At 33.2% G+C, this 25,047-nt stretch overlaps 1 protein-coding gene across 2 annotated transcripts in view; it reads right to left on the bottom strand.

Moving 5' to 3' along the window:
• Window positions 1-2,149: 2,149 nt before the first annotated feature.
• The window catches only part of LOC123697814 (polypeptide N-acetylgalactosaminyltransferase 5), a 31,175-nt gene continuing 8,277 nt past the window's right edge, over window positions 2,150-25,047 (bottom strand). The window contains exons 7-14 of one of the 2 annotated variants that reach the window (XM_045644365.1): window positions 24,579-24,732; window positions 20,416-20,593; window positions 19,524-19,704; window positions 12,732-12,871; window positions 9,424-9,522; window positions 8,415-8,549; window positions 6,870-7,044; window positions 2,150-4,455 (exon numbers count right to left, since the gene is read on the bottom strand). In XM_045644365.1, the coding sequence (XP_045500321.1) occupies window positions 6,877-7,044; window positions 8,415-8,549; window positions 9,424-9,522; window positions 12,732-12,871; window positions 19,524-19,704; window positions 20,416-20,593; window positions 24,579-24,732 (1,055 nt within the window). In that variant the 3' untranslated portion in view covers window positions 2,150-4,455; window positions 6,870-6,876. Of the gene's footprint in view, window positions 4,456-6,869; window positions 7,045-8,414; window positions 8,550-9,423; window positions 9,523-12,731; window positions 12,872-14,015; window positions 14,197-19,523; window positions 19,705-20,415; window positions 20,594-24,578; window positions 24,733-25,047 lie in introns of both variants that reach the window. The other variant, XM_045644366.1, reaches the window with a different exon arrangement.

Below are 25,047 nucleotides of genomic sequence, written 5' to 3'. Positions count from 1 at the left end.
TGTAGATGTTTAATGAATTTATAATTTCACATTCAGGACGATAGAAAATTCTTCTTGTTAACTCCAAAATATCATACTTTAAAAGATAATAATTTTAGTAGAGTTGGAGATTTTTCTATCATTCTCAATGTCATTGCCATTTTAGATTTTATCCAGGGTTTTTTCTGTAATATGATAGTTGTTTTTTTTTTGTAAGCAGTCAATGGAAAATAAACATTTTGCTGCCAATAGAATATTTTGTATTGAAGATAAAAAAAAAACGTTGTACAAAAATTATTCATGCTTTGCCTTGACTGCTTTTAGTAAAATATAATTTTTCTCTCGGGAATTGAGCACAAATAGTAGATAACTATTAAAATTTTGTTATGTCCGGATAGCGGAGATGTAATCAGAGAGTTTGTTTTGTTTTTACTAATCGTAAATAAATAATGTTCAAAAAAGCACGTTTTAGTGCTTTTTGCAATTTTGACACCTGTGGAAATTCAATCTATTTTGGTAAATGGAATATTTGTAAAATCTAAATTCGTTTTGTATTTGTTTGTATGTAATCGATTTTATTAAGTTAGTATTAGTAGTATTAAGTATTATGTAAATGTTAAGTTTAATAAATTATATACTGAAATATTTTGTTTTATTTTTAACCTACATACAATAGATTCATCAGTAGAAGATAGAAGTACGAATTGATAAATAATTACTACGTAGCAGACGAATCAGTTCATACTAAAACATCCTATTGTGCTCTAAGAGCCGGTGTGGGACCTACTTTCACCGATATGATAAACAGATGAGACGTTTTTTATCTAATATAATTTAAGAAAAAATATACTTATGATAACTTGCCTATCAAAAAGTGTTATATTGCGACGGAAATGTAAGAAAACCACTAGTCTAAAAATCATAAAGCAATCATAATCATAGCTTAAACATTATTCAAACTCAAACATTTATTTAATTAGACTTCTTATAAAAGCACTTTTGAATCATCATAACATTTTTTTTACATTTCGACACCACCGATTCGATATTGAAAGAACACATTGTTGCATACTTTTTGCAAAATAAATATTTCATTATCTGATGCCCCTAAAGTAAAACAGAATGAGGGAAGGCAATTCAGGCTGTATCCGAACCTGTGAGATCTAACCCAATCCTCCTTACAGCACATTCTGAACTCAGTAGGCTATAATATGTGCGCCTCATTTATTTTATAATTCAGAGCCATCCCTAAAAAACAGTGATCACACAAGACATATTGTGGACATTGACAAAGAAACAATATTATTTTAACTTTATCTCCGTACATTTAGTACCTCTACAAATTCTAAGTTTATTAGTAGGTATTAGATAACATCGTTTCAATATACTTTAAAAATTAAGGATGATTTTCAGAAAATAACACAATTTTACAAGTTAGATTAATATTAAAGCGCGTCGTGTTACAAATGACCCGAAAGACTGACACAAAATTTCGGGTCATTTGTAACAGGATGGCGGTTCTACAGGGGTCTTAAGTACGCAATGACTAAAAGAAAAATGATGGTCAGAACGCTGATACCGGAAATCTTAAGGTACTATAATATTTTATAGTACTTTCGCGATGTAGATATTTTACTGTGACTACAACGCATTGTCAATTTTTTTTTCTCTCAATGAACATTTTCGTCTACGAGCATAACATATAGTATTATAGATACATAATAACGTATATGATATATTTTATAAATACATAATAACGCTTAGTTACACACAAGAGTAGAACAGTTCTTTGGCATATTATGATAAATATCTATAAATATTATGTTACATATTTTGTTAAATTAAATTGTAATACATAATTTAAAAGAGCAACTATGGAGTTTCTTTCCGGTTTTTCTCCGTAGATACATACTTACTGCTTTCCGAATCGGTGGTAAAAGTTAAAAATATATGTAATGACGATTCAAAGGTGCTTCTAGAATCTAGAAGAAGTCTAATTGAATGAATAAATGACAAATGTTCAAGTTTCAGTTTGAAACGAATCTATAGGTGAAAAAGCATCCTGAATGTGTGTTCTCGAGAGGATATAGCTCGGAAAATCTGGTTATTAAATCTGATTTATATGTATTATTAATTAAATGATTAGGTAAAGGAAAATAAAAGAAAAAAGTTCAGTCAAAATATTTTTATTAATTTACCGATTCTGACTATTGGAATGGTGACGCGTTACAGAATAAAATATAAAAAATGAATTTGGCACGTAAAAATATTTACAAATCAAAATATCTTCGAGATTCTGTTTTTAATAAATAAATGCTTTTTCGATGCAATCATCGATTGGACGTATATTGACGTAACAAATTATTTACAATAATTACATAAATAACTGCTTAAAGTTGATTGTAACTTGTAAGAATATGGATTTTGAATATATTTCTATTTTTCTAAAACTTTTATCTATTAACTATTAGGAAAAATAATTCGTTTTAAATGTATCATTGTGATGTGACAATCAAATTTTTAAATAAAATAAAATAAAATTTCTATAACAAATAAATTATGCCAAATTTCACAATAAAATCGTAAACAATAAATCACTAACTCGAATGAATCTCATACGTAAATAAAATTCGTTATTATCGTCAATTTTAACATTCATATAGATACCCTCAGTATCATTGTAATCTCGTTTCTATACTGGCGATACCAAAGTTTCTATTTGAGTTTTCACAACAATAATGTTATTTATGAAAATAACGCTATTATTTTTAAAGGGAAGTTAAGACGTAGAAACTTTCGCACCGCCGTATCAATTGACCTATATAACACCGTATCGAGGGCAGTCATATATAATTATAAAATATATTTATTCCTAGTATAGAACTATAATATAGGCAATTCCATCCAGCCCTTTTACTCTACTCGATATGCACTAAAATTATTCTCATTCGTTCTTACATAATATAAAGAGTTGTAAATTCAACATTTGTAATAGTACAAGATATTTGAGACATATAAATTAAGGCAACAGTTACAATTATAATATTTTTGTCAAACTTGCAATATGATGAAAAATAAACACTTTATTTTATTATTATATTGGTCGCAAAAAATTATGCCTTCAAGGAATATCACATATGAAACTCAATTATTTTTATAAATTTTAAAGTGAAATGCGGATCAATTCCATTTATAATTTTAAGAAGGCATTCATAAAATGTCAACCGTTATACAATTATTTACAACACGCAAACTCGCTCCTATATATTATCGAATACACGCATTTCATTTGTATGGATAATCGATTACGCATAAATAAATGCATGTAATCGATACATAACAATAATCGATGCGTGATTCCGATAAAATCACATCTCTGCAAATAATATGTATTTAAATTTTATTTTTTGCAAGTTTAACAACAATATTTACATTATAAATCACATAATATCAAAATCTATAGAATATGAGTAATGAATCAAGCTTGCAATGTCGCAACAAAATTAAAATTATGATATAACAACCACACGATATAACATTCATCTATTTATATAAAAAGAATTTATAGTTAAATAGACATATAAGTAGGAATTACGAAATCCGTTTCACTGGCAGTTTATATTGAAAAGGACTTAAACAATATGCATAAGAAAATAAAAATAGTAACTTAATCGAGAAAGATAGCATGACTATTATAAAAACATAAGAGCGTATAGAGCTAGAAACGTAATCTCTCAAGCGATGAATATGAAAATTATTGCCCTAGCTTCACTATAATATAAAAACGGAAACTATGCAGACAACGGTCGTGCTAAATGTTATGAAAAAAGTTCACTAACAGTAACTACACGTTAAAATCTAGTAGACAAGGTTCCTATATAAAACTATATCGATTTCATTTATAATGTCGGAAGTCTAATGAACACCTGTAAAGTGCTAATGTTTTATAATCTCATAATAGAACTTCACTAGTCATGGAAGAGTATATCCACAAAATAAAACAGGGAAGCGTCGAGTCTAAACAATAATGGATTCAAATACATACAATAAATTCGTGATAGAAATTTCTCGTAACACCCGTTGTGACTTAGCATCACATTCAATCTCATACAACATTAACTATCGCATACCGTACTAGTAAAAATCAGTACAAACAAGTATTAACGTTAATCACTTCGATATAAGGGTGAGCGCACAATGCCGAGCGCGTGTGCGGTGACCCTTACGTAATGGTCATCAACTTACACGATAAATTCCTAATTAAATCTCGAATAGCAAAAACAAAGTCACTAAACGTTCAATTCTAAGTTTGAGCAACGTTAGGGAATACAGCATAATATTCATGTATTGTCAACAATTCACAGGGCATGTCGATACGTCACGTAGATACAAAACTATAGTTTATAGGAATAAATGATCAAATCTAATAAGTATATAACGATAGGGGAAGACTGTTGTGGTCTATCGTTGTCCAATCTGAAAGTACAAAAATAAAATTATTATTTTTTTTTACCTTATTTATCAAGACTCAGGGACAAACTAGAAAGTAAGACCGGCGAAACGAGATAAAGATTATAGAAAATAATATGATAAGTGTGCAAAATATTTTTATTGATAGATAGGGAGGCGAATAGGGGAATTTTCGATAATACTCGAGCGTGGCAGTTTAAGATATGAGAGATACCTTAGACCTAATAGAACAATCTTGTAAACTATTTAAGACTAAATTTAACCAATCTGACGATAAGTCCTTGACGCCGCCAAAATATAGGGTCGCGAACTTGTAAAAAAAAACGTTAATCCGGCATTCTCGAGCGCGATTTTTTATTTTGAAGAATATAATCCAAAACTTACTAAAAATACAAAATCTGCCGGTTTCCGCATGACCCGGAAGTCTGGAGGATCCATTTCGTCTTCCGAAAAACGCGTTGCAGCATATAAATCGCGAAGGCATTTTACAAAAAAAAAGTTTAAATAAACAAAAAAGGTAATTTTATTACAGTACACAAAACAGGTCTCTTTACATTTTTGTCCAAAGTTGAAACTTTTTGACTTGTAGCATCATAAGACTCAAACTCCCGGTTTTTTGAGTATATCTCGAAAACTGAGGGTGTTAAAAAAAAGAGTGTGTGTACTTATGTACACGCGTTAGAAGTTATACTTCTTTGGCGTATTAAAAAAAAATACTAGAATATACAACTTGAACAGTTATCAATTTTCATACCACCTAGAACTAACTTCATGTTGTTAAATTTAGGTGTCGGTGTGCGCGCGCATCGTAAAAATTCACTCTCATCATTTTTCTCCATCGCGCCAAAAGAACTTCAAAAATGGATATAAAATAACGATGTTTAATAACAAGAAACCCAAAAACCTTTTCGGTCAGATTAAGAGAGCCCACCAACATTTTTGTAAGATTCAGAAAAAATGCATTCAGGATACCGAGATAAACCTCCCCTATGAAAATCTGACGCGCTCGAGTATTTAAAAAAAACTTTTTTTTTTTGCATTTTCAAAAATTCATCGTAACTTATCGTCACGCCGAAATCGTCAGTGTTTTTAAGAGGGCCTTGTCCTTGGGGCCTACACCCCTTCCGAAAATCTGACGCGCTCGAGTAAATTTTTTTTGTGCAATTTTGACTAATTTAGCCTAGTTTCCACCACGCAAACCGGCAGATTAGTATACCGTTGTTATCAGAGGCACTTGGGGCATACGTAGTATGAATATCTGACGCGCTCGAGAATGCACAAGTAACTTTTTAACATTTTTGAAAGAACCGTACACGCCAAACCCACCGGTAAAATGGTTTTTACCATTATATAAGCTTTTCTTTTCGCAATTATTTTGTCTTTTGATTTCGAAGTCTCGACGGCGCCGTTAAATTACGCCATTTAGCTACTTCGCCTCCCTAACTATGACAGAACTTTAACTGTGAGCGCTTAATTACGGAGGAGGCCGTATTGGTATTGATGTGAAAAATACAGAAATTTATTATATTTATTTATCAACTAACAGATCGCCAGTGTGGACGGTGTTATTTTTAACCGACTTCAAAAAAAGGAGGAGGTTATCAATTCGGCAGGTATGTTTTTTTTTTATGTATGTACACCGATTACTCCGAGGTTTCTGAACCGATTTATGTGATTCTTTTTTTGTTCGATGCGGGATGGTGTCGAATTGGTCACATAAAAATTTTATTCGGATAGGCCCAGTAGTTTTTATTTTATGAGCATTTATGTTTGTATTTGTATATGTTGCAAGTGTAAGTTTGAAGTCGGTTGTTCTTAACGCAGTTATCACTTATTATTTTATTATTTTACAGTTATTATCCACGCGGGTACAAATCAAACAAGCGCGCGACTGTAGATACTTTGGGAAAGCGAACGACGTCGTCACAGTGCGGCAAACGAGTGTCGACTGTCGCAGCAATAGCGTTCGCGCACGGACGCGATCCCCGCATTTCTTACCATCAAATCTACCAATCAATCGCGTTTCACCAGCAGCAATCACCAGCAGGTTTTCAAAGTAACGTTTAGTATGTGCCTTCGTTGTTTGTTGCGTAATTGTGCACTGCCACTTGAAGTCGAGCTGCACTCACCACTGTGCTGTGCTGTGCACTCACCGCGCGACTAGCTGGCGGGCGCGGGCTGGCGGCGCGCCTGCCACTTGAAGTCGAGCTGCACTCACCACTGTGCTGTGCTGTGCACTCACCGCGCGACTAGCTGGCGGGCGCGGGCTGGCGGCGCGCCTGCCACTTGAAGTCGAGCTGCACTCACCACTGTGCTGTGCTGTGCACTCACCGCGCGACTAGCTGGCGGGCGCGGGCTGGCGGCGCGCCTGCCACTTGAAGTCGAGCTGCATGAGCCACTGTGCTGTGCTGTGCACTCACCGCGCGACTAGCTGGCGGGCGCGGGCTGGCGGCGCGCCTGCCACTTGAAGTCGAGCTGCATGAGCCACTGCTGCCCACGGGACCGGTTGCACGCACGTAGCACCGGCTTCCACACGTCCGACGACTCCGGCTTGTCCAGGCACATGCCGGAGTTCGTGTGCTTTATTGTGCGCGTCTGTTAAAAAAAATATTTTTAAAATCAGATATCCTTATTACAAAACAAATACTGCATGTTTTTGGAAAAGTTCTATAGTATTATAGTTAGGGAGGCGAATAGGAGAATTTTCGGCCATACTCAAGCGTCGCAGTTTAAGATATGAGAGATAATATAATATAACAACCTTGTAAACTATTTAGCTCTGCATGTAGTGACGCGCACCTTAGATAGACGATCAGATTAGTAAAAAAACTCGAGCGCGTCAGATTAAGATATTGGGGGTTGATTTTAGTGTTTTAAGACTAAATTTAACTAATCTGACGATAAATCCTTGACGCCGCCGAGTTATAGGCGAGATAAACGTTAATCCGACATTCTCGAGCGCGATTTTTTTATTATTCATTTTGAAGAATATAATGTAAAACTTACTAAAAATACAAAATCTGCCGGTTTCCACATGACTGGAAGTCTGGGGAGCCATTTCGTCTTCCGAAAAACGTGTTGCAGTATATAAGTCGCGAACGATACATTTTACAAAAAAAAAAGTTTAAATAAACAAAGAAGGTAATTTTATTTTACACAAAAAAGGTCTCTTTTCATTTTTGTCCAAAGTTAAAACTTTTTGACTTGAAGCATCATAAAAACTCAAACTCCCGGGGTTAAAACTGAGGGTGTTAAAAAAATGATATGAATTATGATTAAAAAACAGAAACCCAAAAACCATTTTCGGTCAGATTAGGAGAACCCACCATTTTTGTCAGATTAAGAAAATATGCTTTCAGGATACCGAGATAAACCTCCCCCATGAAAATCTGACGCACTCGAGTATTTCAAAAAGACTTTTTTTTTGCATTTTAAAAAATTCATCGTTAATTTAGTCTTGCCGAAATCGTCAGTTTTTTTTTAAGGGGAGTTTCCTTTTTGCCGCGCGAGTAATTTTTTTTTTAAACCGTACACGCCAAACCCACCGCTTAAATGGTTTTTACTTTTTACCATACAAGCTTTTCTTTTCGAAATTATTTTATCTTTCGATTTTGATAAGTCTCGACGGCGCCGTCGAATTACGCCATTTAGCTACATCGCCTCCCCAACTATTAACTGTATTTTAAAATGTGAAAGCAAAGAAAAAACCATATTATTCTTTATTATGAGATTTTTGTCACGCGTTACGCCGCGCCAGCCATATCTCAAGCTGCCGCGACACCGATCGACACAGTGCAAAATGCTTTGACACTCAAACTTGGGAGTAAAATTCTAATTAGTATGGCAGATTTTCTTTTAAATTTACAAATAAAATTGTATTATTTTGTAACATAAAAAGTACAAAAGTTACTTTAAAATTAACAATATCTGTAATACATAGATATAACAATTATTTTATAACAAACCTTGGTATCATACGTCCATTCTTGGTTTCCACGCATCCCATGGCATCGAATCAATTTAATTGGACCACGCGGGTGCGCTGCGTCCAAGCAATTGTCGTCCGACATTATCTGCTTGCGTTTCGTGTATGCAAATACCTGTGAACACGAAAAAAATATAATTAATAATTGTGACCGTATAAATGAATCCGGCTCGAAGGACCATACATGATTATAATGCAAAATAAATTGCATATGAATAAAAAGTTCAGCTGGATGGATAAATAGACAAATTTACTGTAACGCAGGAAAATGTATATACAGTGTAAACTCTATATAACGACACCGAAGGGACTGTGCATTTTATGGCGTTATATAGAGTTGTCGTTAAATGGAGAGAAGAAAAATCAGAATTAGAAAAAGAGAAAATTTATTTCAGACTAGTGTTAGTAGTTATGTACATAAAAAAGAATGTTACTTGAACGCTATTGTGTATAGTCTGTCGTCAGTAGTCGTCAATAGACAATGATTTTCTTTTACTAGCCATGTTTACAGTTTGAAAGTTTGTGAGCAACTAAGAATATGATAACGTATCGGTCAAAAACAGTCTACACGTGCAAGCAATCCCAATTTGTAAACAAAAGAACGAATTTCTTAGAAAGTTCGGTATGAATGACGTCGAGTTTATTACTTAATTGTTGTCGTTATTGAGAGTGAGTGTGATGCTATGTAGAGTGTATCATTGTATGGTAGATAAGCTAAACCAACCAAAGGCAATTGATTTTGACGCTTTAGAGAGTTTGTCGTTAAATCGAGTGACGTTATATAGAGTTTACACTGTATATGTGAATAAATATTAACTGTGGATCAATGTACAAATCCAGTCCGAAGGACCAAAAAAAACAAGACGTATAAACTCTAATCTATAGTTATATGTTTGAGCTACTGATAAATACCATAACACATAAGTTTTATTGAATTAAATGTATAGATATAGCTTTGATATCGAATACTACTGGAAATATAATCTCACCTGATTCCCACCCATTCCATGGCAGTATCCCATACCCAAAGGTTGTCCAGCCTTTCCTCCCAATGTATCCAAACAGTTTGACGTCTCAGCATTACGAATCTGTAAAGTACCAATATAATTTTATTTATAACTAGTCAATTTTACGCAAATTTCAATGAAGTAAGTTTTTATTGTTTTGTTAACACGTTATAACGATAGCGGTAATTGAATCGATATTGATTTTATTATCCTCAATGTAAAAGTCAATACGATTACGATACTACTAGGCTTTATTACAAATCTTATTGTGAAAACAATAATTCAATGAAAATATTTCCAAAATACAAAAATTATTTATAGAATATATTTTTTTATTTGCGCACAGATTATTCCTTTTAAATGACTATCTAAACTATCCTAAGTCTACTTAAGTAACGCTATATAACAATAATAACACCACGGTAAATTAGGTCAACATCCTACTAATATTATAAATGCGAAAGTTTCTGAGGATGTGGGTGTGTATTTGTTACTCTGTCACGCAAATACTACTAAACCGATTACAATGCAATTTATCACACATATACACATATATTATAGAGGGTAACTTGGATTAACACATAAGATAGGTTTTATCCCGGAAATCCCACGGGAACGGGAACTATGCGGGTTTTCCTTTGAAAACGCGGGTGAAGCCGCGGGCGGAAATCTAGTTTAATTTTTAGTTTTTTCTATTCTTTATATATTTATAAATCTAGTTTAATGTAAATTTACTTTAATTTATACTATTTGCTTTTCTTATGTAATGTTTTCTGACTGCTCCAGATTTTTTATGTTATACTTAATTATGTATATCGTTCATTGTAAAGACTACGTTGGTAGATTCATAGCCCTTAAAATATACTCTTAGGGCTGATTTTTCAATCCTTGGTTAATACTTGTTCGTCGAATAACGTATTAAACTACCATTTCAAAAATGTATTCTTTGCCCGTCTTTGTCAGTTTACGGGTGACATTTTAATATTATCGTGTAATACTTTATTGGGTGGATAAGTTTTAACCATGGATTAAAAAATCGGTCCTTAATGTAGGTTAGAGAGGTCACAATATATCATACGATTTTTTTAAGTCATAGACAATACCTGTATGAGTGAAAATAAGTAAATATGTAAAAAAGTCCCAGATTCCGGATATGACAGAGATAAATATTAAATAAAGATATCTTCATTCCAATGAACCCATTGACGTACAACAAAAACACATTATTTTTACATAACTATTTACCTGGAAAGGATATCTAAATGCTGTAATATATTAAGTGTCATAGCGTCGTGATTTCTCATTATCTACGCTAAATGTGTGTTGATAATGTTTTCATATCTAATCTTAATTATCGAACACTGATTGATACAACTATTACTAATGTACCGCTCGCAATCTTATCTTCGATCTGGGTATTTGTGCGTTAACAAAAAAATCATTTAATAAAGAATATTTTTTGTATCCTAGTAGAGTATCACAAATTGATATAAAATAAACAAGTAAGAGTTCTAACTTCTAACAGACGAACGGCAAGTTGTGAACGGCAGAGGCTACTTCAGCCGTCGCCACAGGTCGACGGCAGTCGTCGACAATGACGGCAGTCGTCGACACGTCGACGGCAGCAGTCAATACGTCGACGGCTGCCGTCGACAGCTGGCGACGCTTGCAGTTAGCGTTGACGGCAAATTGCAAGCGTTTGACGTTTGACGGCATTCGTTTTTGCCTGTCGACGGCTGAAGTAGCCTCTGCCGTTCACAACTTGCCGTTCGTCTGTAAGAACTCTTAATCAAGTGCGGTCAGTGTACTGACCATGTGGTATTTCAATTTAGCGCATGATGCTTCATGCGCAGGTTGCACGTTGTCTCGAGTAACATTGACAAAAGTGCGAAAGCAATAGGGATTTTCATCTTTATGAAAAAAAACTAATATTTATTTAAATTTTATAAGAAAGCCAGCGAATATGTTTTCAGTTACCTACGGTATTTATATGTTTTTGTCGATGTTCATATGAGTAGGAAATAAAATGCCCAAGTAGGCTAAATGTAAAAATCTAAACGTGTTAACTGGCATCATCAATTATTATATACATAAGATAAATTTAACTTAATACCCGTAAAATCGAACGCTTTGAAAAACGTTGCCATTGTCTCAGAAGCACATCACTATTTCGCAATTGAATAGACAGCGTATTTTTAAATGCAAATCGGCACATACCCATACCACCGAAACGAACCATTGTCTACTTCACCTTGAGATATGTGTCACAACTTACTATATGAATTTCGAGTTTCACTAAACACAAATATGATTTGTCTCTCAAAATAATCAAGATTGATGACAGTAATGTATTTGTAATTCAAATGATAGTGATAACCTTTGATCTTAGTGCGAAAACAAGTAAAAAAATCACGAAAATAGAGGTCAGGGTTCATGTGAAAGTTGATCGATTGGTAACAAAAGCTCGTATCGTATTGGATGGATTTCAAATTTAGCGAAGCGCTATCATTTAGATTGAGGCGCTTCTAATAATTGATGGAGCTAGCTATTGTCTTACACATAATACCCGCATATGCTCTTAGTTTTTGTTTTACTATGCACTTGTTTTTAACCTACAAATGTTGTACAACAACGTTGTTCAAAACAATTTGAAATCATTTAATCCTAGGCTTTGTTTATATCAATTGTATGTTTTTTTTGAGACGCTGCTAAGACTTCTATGTGTTGCATACTACCTTTTTCTACAAATACTGATACAATCAAGTCTATTCACACGTACGACAGAAAATTCAACAAACTCGAGTATTTGGACATAAAATTATTGGGCATTCGTCACTTTATTTAGCACTTTCTGAATTTTGGGCACAATTTTAAGTGCTCTACAGTGAAGTACCGACGTAGGTGTAACTTTCTCACAAAGGACGCACGACTTTTATGGGATATTGTAAAATCATTTGAGGTGCCATTTTGGAGAAAGTAACAAGACACGATATAATATTATCAATCGAAAGATCGTAGCACATATTGTTGCCTATGAATCGAAAGCCGCGTCCTACGAAACGAATAGTAATAAATAATAATCCACTACAATGTTTCATTTTTTATCACTATTAAAAAAATCAAGACCTAATTAAGCACTACAATGCTTGATTATTCTTTCCCTGTTAAAAATAATCATGACCTAATTAAGTCAACTGCCTAGTCAAGTGGTATCAAATTAGTTGAAAATTTTCAAGGTTAAAAAATCGTACTTATTCCTTTAACTGTATTTTTTTTTGTTTCGTACTCACCTCTCCCAGATAGTAATAGTCTAGTGGCATCTGACTCTCCGGGTATATATTTTCCAAGTACCACCTGAAGCTCTTGCACTTAAGACGATCTCTTAGTGCCTTACGTTCTGTGACGTCACCAACTGGCACGTTCAATGCACCTAAATAATAAATTTATTAGAAACCAGTTTAAGAGACACAGAAAATCTAATATGGTTTACGTAACTAGAAGAACAATTTTTCTTGGAAATGATTTTTTTCCTCACATTATCAGGAAAAAAAACAAAAGAACGATGACAACTGTTATTCTAGTCACGCAGAAAGAAACATAAAAAGCGTTTCGAAAATAATTTAAAGTTAAAGGTTGTTATATTAGTAAACAAAATGAACGAAATCCATGCATGCAATTAGTTTATAAATAATCATAAAGCATATAATACGTTACAGATAATAATAAAACACAAAATACTTCAAAATAGATAAATGCATAATGATAATACCCAACACCATTTATGATGAACATTCTTAATCGTTGTTTTTAATTAAATAAATTATTAAAAATGCACTTAAAATTCAAATTTGCTTCCAAAAATTGTTATTTATATCATCTATGGGTAAATAGTCTGTTATCAACAATTAAGAATGCGTGCATTGTCCATGACGCGTGTGGCGAGTTATAAATTGAAATTAATATTAATGAAACTGATATTACTATAAAACAACACAATATTATGATACTTATTAACGCGATGCGGGATAACATTACAGAAAACATTTAGAGAAGAAAAATAAGAGACGTCTAAAAAATCTAAAAGAGGCAACCTGGGAATAAAGAAATAAATCTTTATGAAATGAAGACATAGCAACGCTTTAAAATAAAAGACTGAAAAATTAATTAAAATGGAATTTATCGAACTGAGAATCAAACCAATTTATAAAAGTTAAACTTAAGTGTAAAGGAGGATGGAGAACATTCTTGATCAGACTTCTTGGATAGTAAAGATGTGGTTCCTTAGTTAAGAAGTTAGGACTGACTGTAAAACGCGATTTTGCGAAGTTGAAAGTTCTTTAAGTTGTGGTAAAGAATAGGTTTTCACTTGTTACCCTTATTGCATTTACGGGAAAGTTTGCGATAATCCAGCCATACTAAATACGACCAATTTTTACCAGTTTGCCAGAATCCAGCAATACTCGGCAAAATAAGGTAAGTCACCCTCAACCACTTTACAGGGTATCACTACCAGAACAACTCTTAACATAATACAAAACCCGCGACACGCGCCACCATACACCACATGAATTAACCTGGGTTAATATTGTAGTAGAAATGTTTCCAGTCGTCAAGCCACACTTCGGCGAGGCGCGCGTTGTTGTGGTTGACAACGCGGCCCGTGCCCCCCGGGAACGAGTAGGGCGTGGTCTTGCGGAACACGTGGCCCACGTGCGAGCACGGCGCGATCTCGAGCGTGCCCCCGCACATCCACACCTATCGGGCCCGGGTTTAGTTCGCCGGTATACGGAACGAGACTTACAACTTAATTCAAAAAGAAGTAACCCCAAAGTCCCACGTTTAATTTTAAATAAGAAAATAGAATACAATTTTCATTTCATGCTTCAGAATTGAAAAACTCCGGTAGCAGAGCGAGCAAGTCGTTTACCAATCTTACCATAAATATGGTTACACCATTGTTTGACTTGACTAAAGCCCTTTTGAGTATTGGGAGCCTTTTATCTCGAGTAATTAGGTAGTCAAGATCGAATAATTAATCATTTCATTTCATTTCAGCTTATCGATAAGCCTAATATGACGATTCTTAAAAACTAATTCTAATTCGCTAATTCGTAGCTATACTCAAGATCAAATAATTACTTATTCAAATGGCGCCTATTGGGAGCGCTTTGAAATCGTCATGTATATCGATTGATAGTTCGCTAGAATTTAATTCAAACTTTTATTTATTCAAGAAGAAGAAGTCTACTTCTTCAAGAAGCGACATTGTATTGTTTGAACAATTCTTGAACAGATCTTGAGAACAAAGAATCACATAATCAACTAAACTATTGGGACAGCTTTTGAATGATGCTCTATACCAATACCATATACTATACCAATTAGGTATCACTGTACAAATATTATAAGTTATTATTAAAATGTTTTCTATTCTATTCTATCATTGGTTCAAAAAATTGTTATTTTAGAGAAGTGTTAAGAAACTCTACATGCTATTAACTATAAAAAATCAGACACAAAACATTCAGCTTCCATTAGATTTGATATTTTCTTATCGCGAATATATAACCACGTTTTTCTTTACATACATGAGGGTATTTTGAAAAACAATTCCATTCCAACAACCTGATATAATTTTTATGTTTCAGCAATTTCGTAGTACACTGTTTTAAGTAAAGATAATCATGAAGTAAGCCTTATCTAGCTAGATCTTCTTAACGATAAATGTAATATAGGTCATGTTTCTATTCACGCTCCATATTCTATAGCCCAGCTATCTACTTCATTAAAGATTTCAATCTGGCAAAATCAGCGCAATTATCCTTGCTGCACGATTCTGCAGTTTTTGTTAAGCTGATTATAAACGAATATAAATCTATACCCCTTAATATAGACTTATTAATGTTCGATTAGGTAAAATATTGTGTGTAAGGAAAATTATAAATCAAGAATTGCTATAAATATTTTTTTTTACAATATTAATTGAACTCCTTATCATTGAGTATTATATAAACAAAATCATGACATTTGACCTTTGTAATATCTAAGTGATTCATCTCTGAATACATTTCATTTATTTTATTTATATCTTCTAAAATGTCAATTGTGAATTACCTTTAAACTTACGCCTTCATCAAATATTGTAGAACTGCGGTTTAACTGATAATTCAATTAAAATATTTTCACCTAACTGCCGAAGTTTCCCTGAACTTTAACATTCCTAAGATACTTTCCAAAATCGCGTTCAACAAAAGGGCAAAATACACGCTACCAAAAATATAACGAATATTCCATTCTTTAACAACATTATATATATGTACTAGCTTACCGCCCGCGGCTTCGCCCGCTTTCTCTAAAACGATTTGAGATTGAAACTATCCTATCTCTCAAGTTGGATCAAACTGCACATGGTGTGCGAATTTTATTATAATCGGTTAAGTGGTTTAGGAGTCCATTGAGGACAAACATTGTGACACGAGATTTATATATATTAAGATATTATGACTAATTAAAAAAAAATAACAATTCCTACAATTCTGAAATTCCCATTTTCCTTATAAAACTATCAATTCCAAACATTAGTGGTTAATTAGTGATACGGAATATTTTATCGGCACGTCATTACTTTGTAGTTGGCCTAATTAATTTCTAACGACCATAGATAGAGATTCGTCGAACGCGATTATACAAATAGTAAATACACAAGGTGTAATTGTTTTTTAATCAGCCCCCCTAGCCAAGTGGCTTTCTGTTAGCGTAGCGTTCAATAGAATAGACTACGAATGTATGAGATTGACGTAAGCTGTAGATACAGCGTAGCGTTCAATAGAATAGACTACGAATGTATGAGATTGACGTAAGCTGTAGATACAGCGTAGCGTTCAATAGAATAGACTACGAATGTATGAGATTGACGTAAGCTGTAGATACGTGGTATCTACAGCTTACGTCAATCTCACAGAAATCTTACGTCAATTTCTAACAGAAAGCCACTTGGCTAGGGGGGCAGGTATGATAAACCGCCAAATGTTTGTATAGTTCCGATAATGTTAGTGTTAGTTATTCTCGTTCCGTATACCGCAGTCGGTCTACATGTTATATAAACAATTTTCACGGCTCACATAATGCTACAATACGCATACAATAACAAACAGCACGAAACAAATGCATACGTGGGACAATGAGGTTTGCGAGAGTTAAATCTTAATAAATTCTTATTAAGATTATGTGCTAATTTATAGAATGGACACAAAATTAAATTATTGATTGAGGATCGAAAATAGCATTTTTTGCAAAATATTTATTAAGAAGTGAGCCTTATAAAACTTTTAAAATACTCCGTAGCATATTATCTTAATATATAATCAACCTTTTAGAGTAAACATCCTTTAAAAGTCTTACACTCGTGAAAATTGTAACCATATCATAAACTCCTTCAACAATTATTTTAAGGAGCTTATTATAAAAAATAAATACATAATTTAGGTTAATACATAATGAGCACTGTATGATAAAAATCTATTATTCATTAGCAAACACACGTTACATTATAATATAATAAATTATTGATATGACCATTTACACGCTTGTTGATTCCGATGTGTTTTATTAAGAAATAAATCAACGAATGAATATAATTGCGGTACTATAAAAGAGACAGTTAGAATTACCAAAATTCCATTATTTTTATGATAAATAAATAATCATATCACGTCAGATATAATTGTAGTTAGTACATAATGATATATATGAAACCTTTACATTATATAAATAAACTTATTCTATTAAGCCATGATACGGAGAGCATCGCGTTTTAATATTTATAAAAGCTATAGGTTAAGGCCATCATTAATTAACGATACAGGCCAATTCAAAATCTTGTAAAGGTGGGTCTACACTAGATAATTTTTGCGTATCACATCTCCGTCGTGTAGCATCGACGCGTCAAGTTTTTTAGTGTGGACACAAAACGATCGCCATCATGATACATTTCGTATGTCGTAAATAATAAAAATAATACATATTATATTGTATAATGTAATGTAATAAAAATCGTAAGATACGGCATTGTTTAAATGCTCGATACAATACGACTGATACGATTTTGTTTACTTGATGTGGAGTGTGGACCCACCTTAACAGAATTTTTAAAACGTTGTTAGCTCAACTGGCAGAATAATTTAATTGGTAATATGAAAATTATATTTACACTGCTTTGTTGTTTTATTTAAACAATTGCGTCTTATAACTATAGAGTCAACACAAATTCAATTGTTCGAATGGAAAATTACTGTTATTTATTTTTTTACTTTGAAAACATAGGTAACCAATTATGTACATTGTACATGTTCGAAAGATTTAAAAGCATCAATGATTCACATTAGCATATCAACTTTCTATTATCGGTAACTATTTTAATGAGTCTGCATCAATACATGACTATACATCAAAAATAATGTACTTCTAATGACCCAATAGCTATTTAAATACGGCAAATGCTCTCCGCAAAGGATTGCTGTGGATTTCATATCATAAAAATTTCACTGAACAAATTTCAGAACCTCATTGCTTCTGCATTAAGAAGAAGCAAATAAAACATAACCCAAATAAGGAACAAAAGGACACAGCATACAGTACATAACAAGAACGCTACAGAAATAAAATATCTAAAAATGAATAAGTACGTAGAACTGAGGAAATGTTTGAATACGGAAATAGTAAAAAGCAAAACAAGCATGCCAAATAACGGAATACAGACGAGAGAGAAATACATGTAATTAAAAAAGCGAGTATGAAATGCAGTTGCAATGATAATCAAATGTTATTAAAGCTTAATCCGATGTTAATAAACGAACACAAATTAATGTTACATTGTTAATTATCCCAAGCCACAACAATACTTTTATATGCCGTTCGACGCTTTGCCAAAGATAATTTTGTGTTTAATGCGCCGCGCTAATCCTCAATACGAGTTGATCAATCACAATTTTCAGGATTATCACTTTTAAATATTGCTAGAATTATAGAAACCGACTCGTCTAATCGCGATTCGGTAATCACAGCAAAGGATTATCTATATTTATGATAACATTATGATTAATTCACAGATAGGTAATTGAAATAATCTATTAATTCAAAACGGACAAATTGAATCAGTGCTATCAGTATCGTGACGTTGAAAATAAACAGTATTTATGATAATATTTTTGCATAATAATTCTGAAGCAATTATACAGAAGTTTAGCATTTTCTTATTCTTTTTCTGAAACTCAACGAGCGTTTGAATTCCGTAAAGTTTACTCGGAGAGTTAAAGCAAATCCCGTCGAGCGTCCAATTGACCTCAGTTCAAAGGATTTAATGCGACGTAGTTTTGCTTTCACAAAACGATTAAAGAACTAATCCAACATTTTCAGCAAAAATGTTTGCAGGTCATTTATGTGCCTATCTTTTTATAAATATTATTTTAAATTTAAAAGAAAGACTAATGATGATACGTTTTAGCTTTAATAAATTAATTATTAATAAATAAAGTATATGAAATTAAAAGGCTGACAGAATACCATCTCTAGTGTTGCTAGTGTTTATGGTTGACCACTTAACATCAGATGGCCTGTGTCTATGGATCGCAATAATCCACCCTGCCCTACCATCTTTGATCCCTATTATCGACCCAATCTTTACTCTCTCCAAAAATCCTACACCTTTTTACTTATAGTATAATTACCAATAAACGACAATCAAATGAAAATTTCTAATTTTGTTTCTTTCGTTCAAATGAATCTTTAAACTCCGAAAATCTTTGATCCCAATAATTCACCCTGTCCTGCCATTTTTGATCCCTATTACCGACCTAATCTTTACTATCCTCCAAAAATCCTACACCTTTTTTACTTATAATATCATTACCAATAATCCCTGAACTCCGAAAAACCTTCGATCGCAATAATCCACCCTGCCCTACCATCTTTGATTCCTATTACCGACCTAATCTTCCCAACCCCCAAAAATTTACCGACCTAAACTTCTATAGTACCGTACCCCAAAAAATCTTTGGCAAAGCGTCCATTGGAACGGATCGAACCTGGGTTCATGGCGTAATAGAACTCGCCCCACTCGTCCATCCACACCTCGGCGACGCGCGCCGCGTTGTGCAGCACGATGTTCTGCACGCCGCCGGGGAACGAGTACGGCGACTTGTCGCGGAACACGTGCCCGACGTGCGAGCACGGTATTATTTCGAGCCGACCGCCGCACTGCCACACCTTTACCCCCGATATTGTCACTTATACAGTACTGGTATGGTTTTACCCCTTGTATTGTCACTTATACAGTGTACTTCCACGTGGATTGTACGGTACTGTCATATTTTTTGCCCCAATAATGTCACTTATAAGGTACTGCCATATTTTTTGCCCCAATAGTGTCATTTAAACGGTACTGTCATATTTTTGTCCCAATATTGTCACTTATACAGAACTGGTATGGTTTTACCCCTTGGATTGTCACTTATACTGTCTTAAGTTTGCCCCAAGTGTGTTACTTATACTGTACTGTCATAACTTTGCCCTCGTACCTATACAGTACAGCTGTAGCTTTATTCCCATAGAGTGTCATTTACTGCTATAGCATAACGCATAGCATAAAAATATATAGTGGATTGTCACTCTGTGGTTTATGTTACCACGATAATACTGTAGAGTCCTTTACCACACAGATAAGGTAACTTATATGGTATACAGATTATAAAATGGGCGTAAATTGTAAATCAAACTTGGTTTTAAATACCACCCTTGTGGATATGGGTAGTATTCAAAACCAAGTTTACTTAAAACGAACTAGAAACAAATTAAATATTGTTCTATTAAAAAACTGTTACTGACCAAATACATCGTGAGTTCTATTCCTTCAAAAAAAAATTCCAGTATTATAGAAAACACATCGGTCTCCAAAATTAATCAAGTCATATACAATACCCGGAAGCTCATCTCCAGATTCTCCCCGCCCCAGATGTCCATGCCCTCATCGTAGGAGCCGATCTTGTAAAAGTACTCCTTGTCTATCGCAAACAGCCCGCCGGCCATGGTCGGCGTGCGTAGCGGTGCGGTACGATCGCCCCCACGCCGCGCCATTTCACGCTCCGGCACGCGGTACCTGCATTCAAGATTGACGTTTAATATCTTTTTAATTTTGACTGAAGTAAATTGTATGTTACGGATTGATTATTATTAGGTATATCTTGTTCTATGTAGCAGAAATTAAAGCGACAGATCTAATAATACCCTAAAGAGACCAAAATCCCAAAACAACAAATAAATCATAGGGTCAAAACCAAAAAGTACTCGTAACAATTATAAAGATAAAAGTATGTATTCATTTAAAGACATGGCCAAATGAATCAATTTTATAAAAGCATTCAAATTGCTATAAAACTAAATTTCAAGTATGTATTGTGTTTGTAGTTTCAGGTTTTTATGAAGTAGTAAAGCGAATCATTATCTTGTTTTTACGAAAACAATGTGTCATACTTATCATAGTCATAAAACTAAACATTTTTTTACTCAGGTCTCACTAATTAACTGGCAAAATGTTAACTAATTGGATACCATCATTTCTTCGAAGAATGTTTTTTTTTTTACTTTCACATCAACAACGAAAATATGAAATTCTGAATTTGTATTAATTTCATTAAATCCAATAATGATTATGATTTATACAACTGTATATATAACAAACCTCTTATTCAAATATTACACTTTTTGATAAAACAAAATCAATAAGTTTTTCATCTTCGGTTCTCAAACTACAATAACAAAAACTGCAATCGAACATGCTTTCTATTTCTGACGTAAATTGAGAACATAGACCAGTACTCAAATGTGATAAAACGTACAAAATATTGTCAAGAAGTCACCATATCGTGACCTAAATAAAAACTATTAGATAAACCTACAGAACCTATATTTACCATAGGTTGTTGTTACTAACTGAAAACAAGTATGATTTTATTCAAGAAAGCACACAATTCTCGTAATCATGACATCAAAATAATATATAACTTATCAGCTATCAACATTATCGACACGTTATAAACAAGGATTTCTTTTTTAATTTTCCGATAATCAAATTGACGAAAGCCACATGTAATCAAATGTAAGTAATAAATTACATACAGTTTAGTACTCCATCAATTATTGAAAGTCCTTATCGAATCATACATTTACGAAAGGCATTTATAAAAGGGAACTTCTAAGAAATTTAATCGAATATCAATCAATCGATAAGAATTAATTATTCTAAAAATATCAATGAAATTGGTTGTACAATTAATTTTAATAATAACTTCAAAATTTTCCACGGTGTCTGTAAATATTTAATCGCTAATAAGTAAGTACATAATCATGTATGTATATATATTTGGTATAATTATATTGAATCATAATTTATCATAATTTATTACTTTCAATGTATCCATAATATTCTGGCAATACATTCGCAAATACAAATGTTCGATCGATAAAGTCATCATAAGGGTACCTATTCAAAAGTATCAAACATTAGTATACAACGGGTCTTTCAACTCCGCTAGACTCTTCGGAGTCACGGCCAACATGCACATTTACGTAACACCTCCGCAAACCGGTCCGAATCCATATTTATCATTGATACTACATTTTTTAACGTTTTACTTTCATTAAAATGGTTCGATGAAGGACACAAGATCAAAAGTGCACTCAAATTAAATGTAAGAGACGAATCTCACAAAGTATCTTGGCATGTTGGTATTACAGGATAGAAAATGAATGAATCGAGATCGTAGGCTCAGAAAAAAGATTTATGGACGAGGGGAAAGTGTTAATTAATGTATACGGTAATGATTGAAACGGTAATTTAACATTGATCAATGAAGGAAAATTTAAATTTTTATCATTATTTTAATAAAGTAGGTACTTCACTTCTACATTGCAGAAGAAATTAATCCATATGTTTATTTATTTATGCTTTATTGCTCTGAATAAATTACAAATTGAGTCTTAACCTAGGATACATAGCAATTTCTTCCAGACAACAGCAGTTAAAGTTGTACAAAGAGGAATTAAGTAAAGGAGCAGGAAATAAATTAATCCACAAATTGTCAATCGTCAAGAAGCATTTGAAGCAACCTTCCTTATATGAAAATTCTTTTCTCCGCTTTAACCATACTGCACAACTGCAAGCACCGATAAATACAGGAAGTGCATACTTACAAGTTACACCTACTAATAAAATAGCGATACAAACTCGTTAATTACAATTTACAACACGGTGTCCCATAAACATACGAAGTGGTTTATCAAAAGGAGCCGTTCGACCATGAAACACGTGATTGTAATGCATGACTGATACGTCATAATTACCAATTTTCTATTATTTGATGATTATGCGTTAGAGCAATTAAAACTCACATTTACTGGTCATTACTTTTATAGCGACGTGATATTTTTCCATAACAATTGGAGAAAAAAATTTCTAAAGTAACTCTTCGTCGATTCATTGTATACAAAATAGATAGTAACTAAGAAGCTTTTAACTATATTATTAAGTTTATAATACGCAGTACGCATCTATTCATTATCATAACAAATGTAGTACAAGGTGAAGAAAACGAAGAGCATTACAACCTTGATAAACCACAAGAGGAAAAAATGAAACAGCAAATTATCTTTTAATCAACAAAATCTTTCAAATTATTTGCAAAATCAATTAACATTCATATGAAAACAACGAAATTACACTCTCGATATTAATGAATAACGTCTAACAATATAAAAGTGATAAACATCAAATGAATTAACTCATTTATTAACATTGCAGACACAATACCGCGATAGAATTGTATGGGTTTTTTTAATTAGATTACGGAAACCTGAACAATAGTAATTGATAAGTTCAGATAGGATTAAGCTATAGAATTTCTCTTGTTTAACATTATTGGAAATTCCGATTGTCTATTTAATCAGATTTGCAAGTAAAATGGTAATTAAAATGCAAGGAAAGATCTTTTTACCTTCCCGTTATTCATAATTCTCGATTGACCACAAGAATCAAGATATTTAATCACGTTACTTATAGCATTACTTATTTATTCTCCATCTATTGTATTTTGTATATCTGTCACATTCAAGCTTGTCTACTCTTTTATCTCCATAAATTCAGATTTAAAATTATTTTTTTATAAATACATTTTGCAGCCGAAATGTACAATTCTAATGTTCCGAATAAGTAATTAAATGAAACAGGGGTACTTGAACAAATAATTGAACTATGTACACTTATAAACGTCGGAAGCGTGAACAATAGGAGACGCGGGTTACGCAAGCAAAACAATCTTGAGTTACGATCGCCGCAACCTTGGGACCATAGATTCTGCATGTGTAGTTTTCTCTAAGATTTTTTCTCATATACCTACTGTTTCCTACCTTGGACAATATAATAATGACTATTAACTATCATATCGCTTATAATCGTAGTACTGATATTGTAAAGTTCCTGGATTTGAGATATTTCTTGAGTTTTACCGAAAATTATTAATGTCAAAAAAATCTGTATTGTACGATTTTATATTTTGAGGACCTAATATAGATCCTTGCAGAACTCCCCACCGCATAGTTAAATCAGTGACGATTTTTTATGTTTTGCTACAGAGCACTGCAATATGAGTAAGGAAATTATAACGTATAAATATTTACCTTCTGATATGTGATGCAGATTAAATATATAGCCTTATCACACGGTAAATTATTCGCTTGAGTAGCGCACCTAATGTGTGCGGGAAAATACATGAATAAATATACGATGCAATTTGTTCTTAAATATAATGCTTAAATATTAAAAAAATATATTTTTGAATTTTCTTTAGTTAACGGAAGTCCGATACATAAGTATAGTACCTACGGTTCATTTTTATATTTCAATATTTAAATTATTTATGCCATCACATTATTCGAAAGCTACCCTAACAAAAAATATTCCAACCAAAATTGCAATCAAATTTTACATTCATCGTCCGAGGGCCCTCAACGTAACCTTTAATTAAAACCACCAGTACCGCGCACCAAACCAATGTAACGTCAAAAGCCGATGTCAAAAGCCTACTTACCATCTGAAGTTGAGTTTCCAATTGAAGCCGCCCCAAGTCATGTCGGACGCTTGTATGTACTCGAATGTTGTGTCGGAGATAACATCTATAATCGGGCAGACCACTGTTGATCTGTCTTCCACTATCCTCGCTAGCAGCGGCTCTAGCCAACCCTCTGTTGACAAATAAGGCTCGTTAATAAGGCTAGTAGTGCCGCGCGGTTTCAGCCGTGGACGAACTCGCGGGTAAAAGCAAGTCTTTCTATAGCTTATGTGGAATTCTGGTACATAAGCTACATAATCAAACAAGTCTCATATCAAATCTGATCAGTGGTTTTCAAGTATAAGAGTAACCAACTGTATATCCATCCATCAAACTTTGTTTAAACATTAAAAGAAAAAATAAAATGATAATAAACAATAATTCATTTATTTTATTTAAACATAAAAGATCTCATAACAATATGTTTCGCCGTTTATATGTAAAAAGC

Source organism: Colias croceus, chromosome 15, assembly GCF_905220415.1.
Source record: "Colias croceus chromosome 15, ilColCroc2.1".
Classification (NCBI taxonomy): Eukaryota; Metazoa; Arthropoda; class Insecta; order Lepidoptera; family Pieridae; genus Colias; species Colias croceus.
Note: the sequence above shows the minus strand (reverse complement) of the source record. Positions and strands in the feature narration are given on the sequence as shown.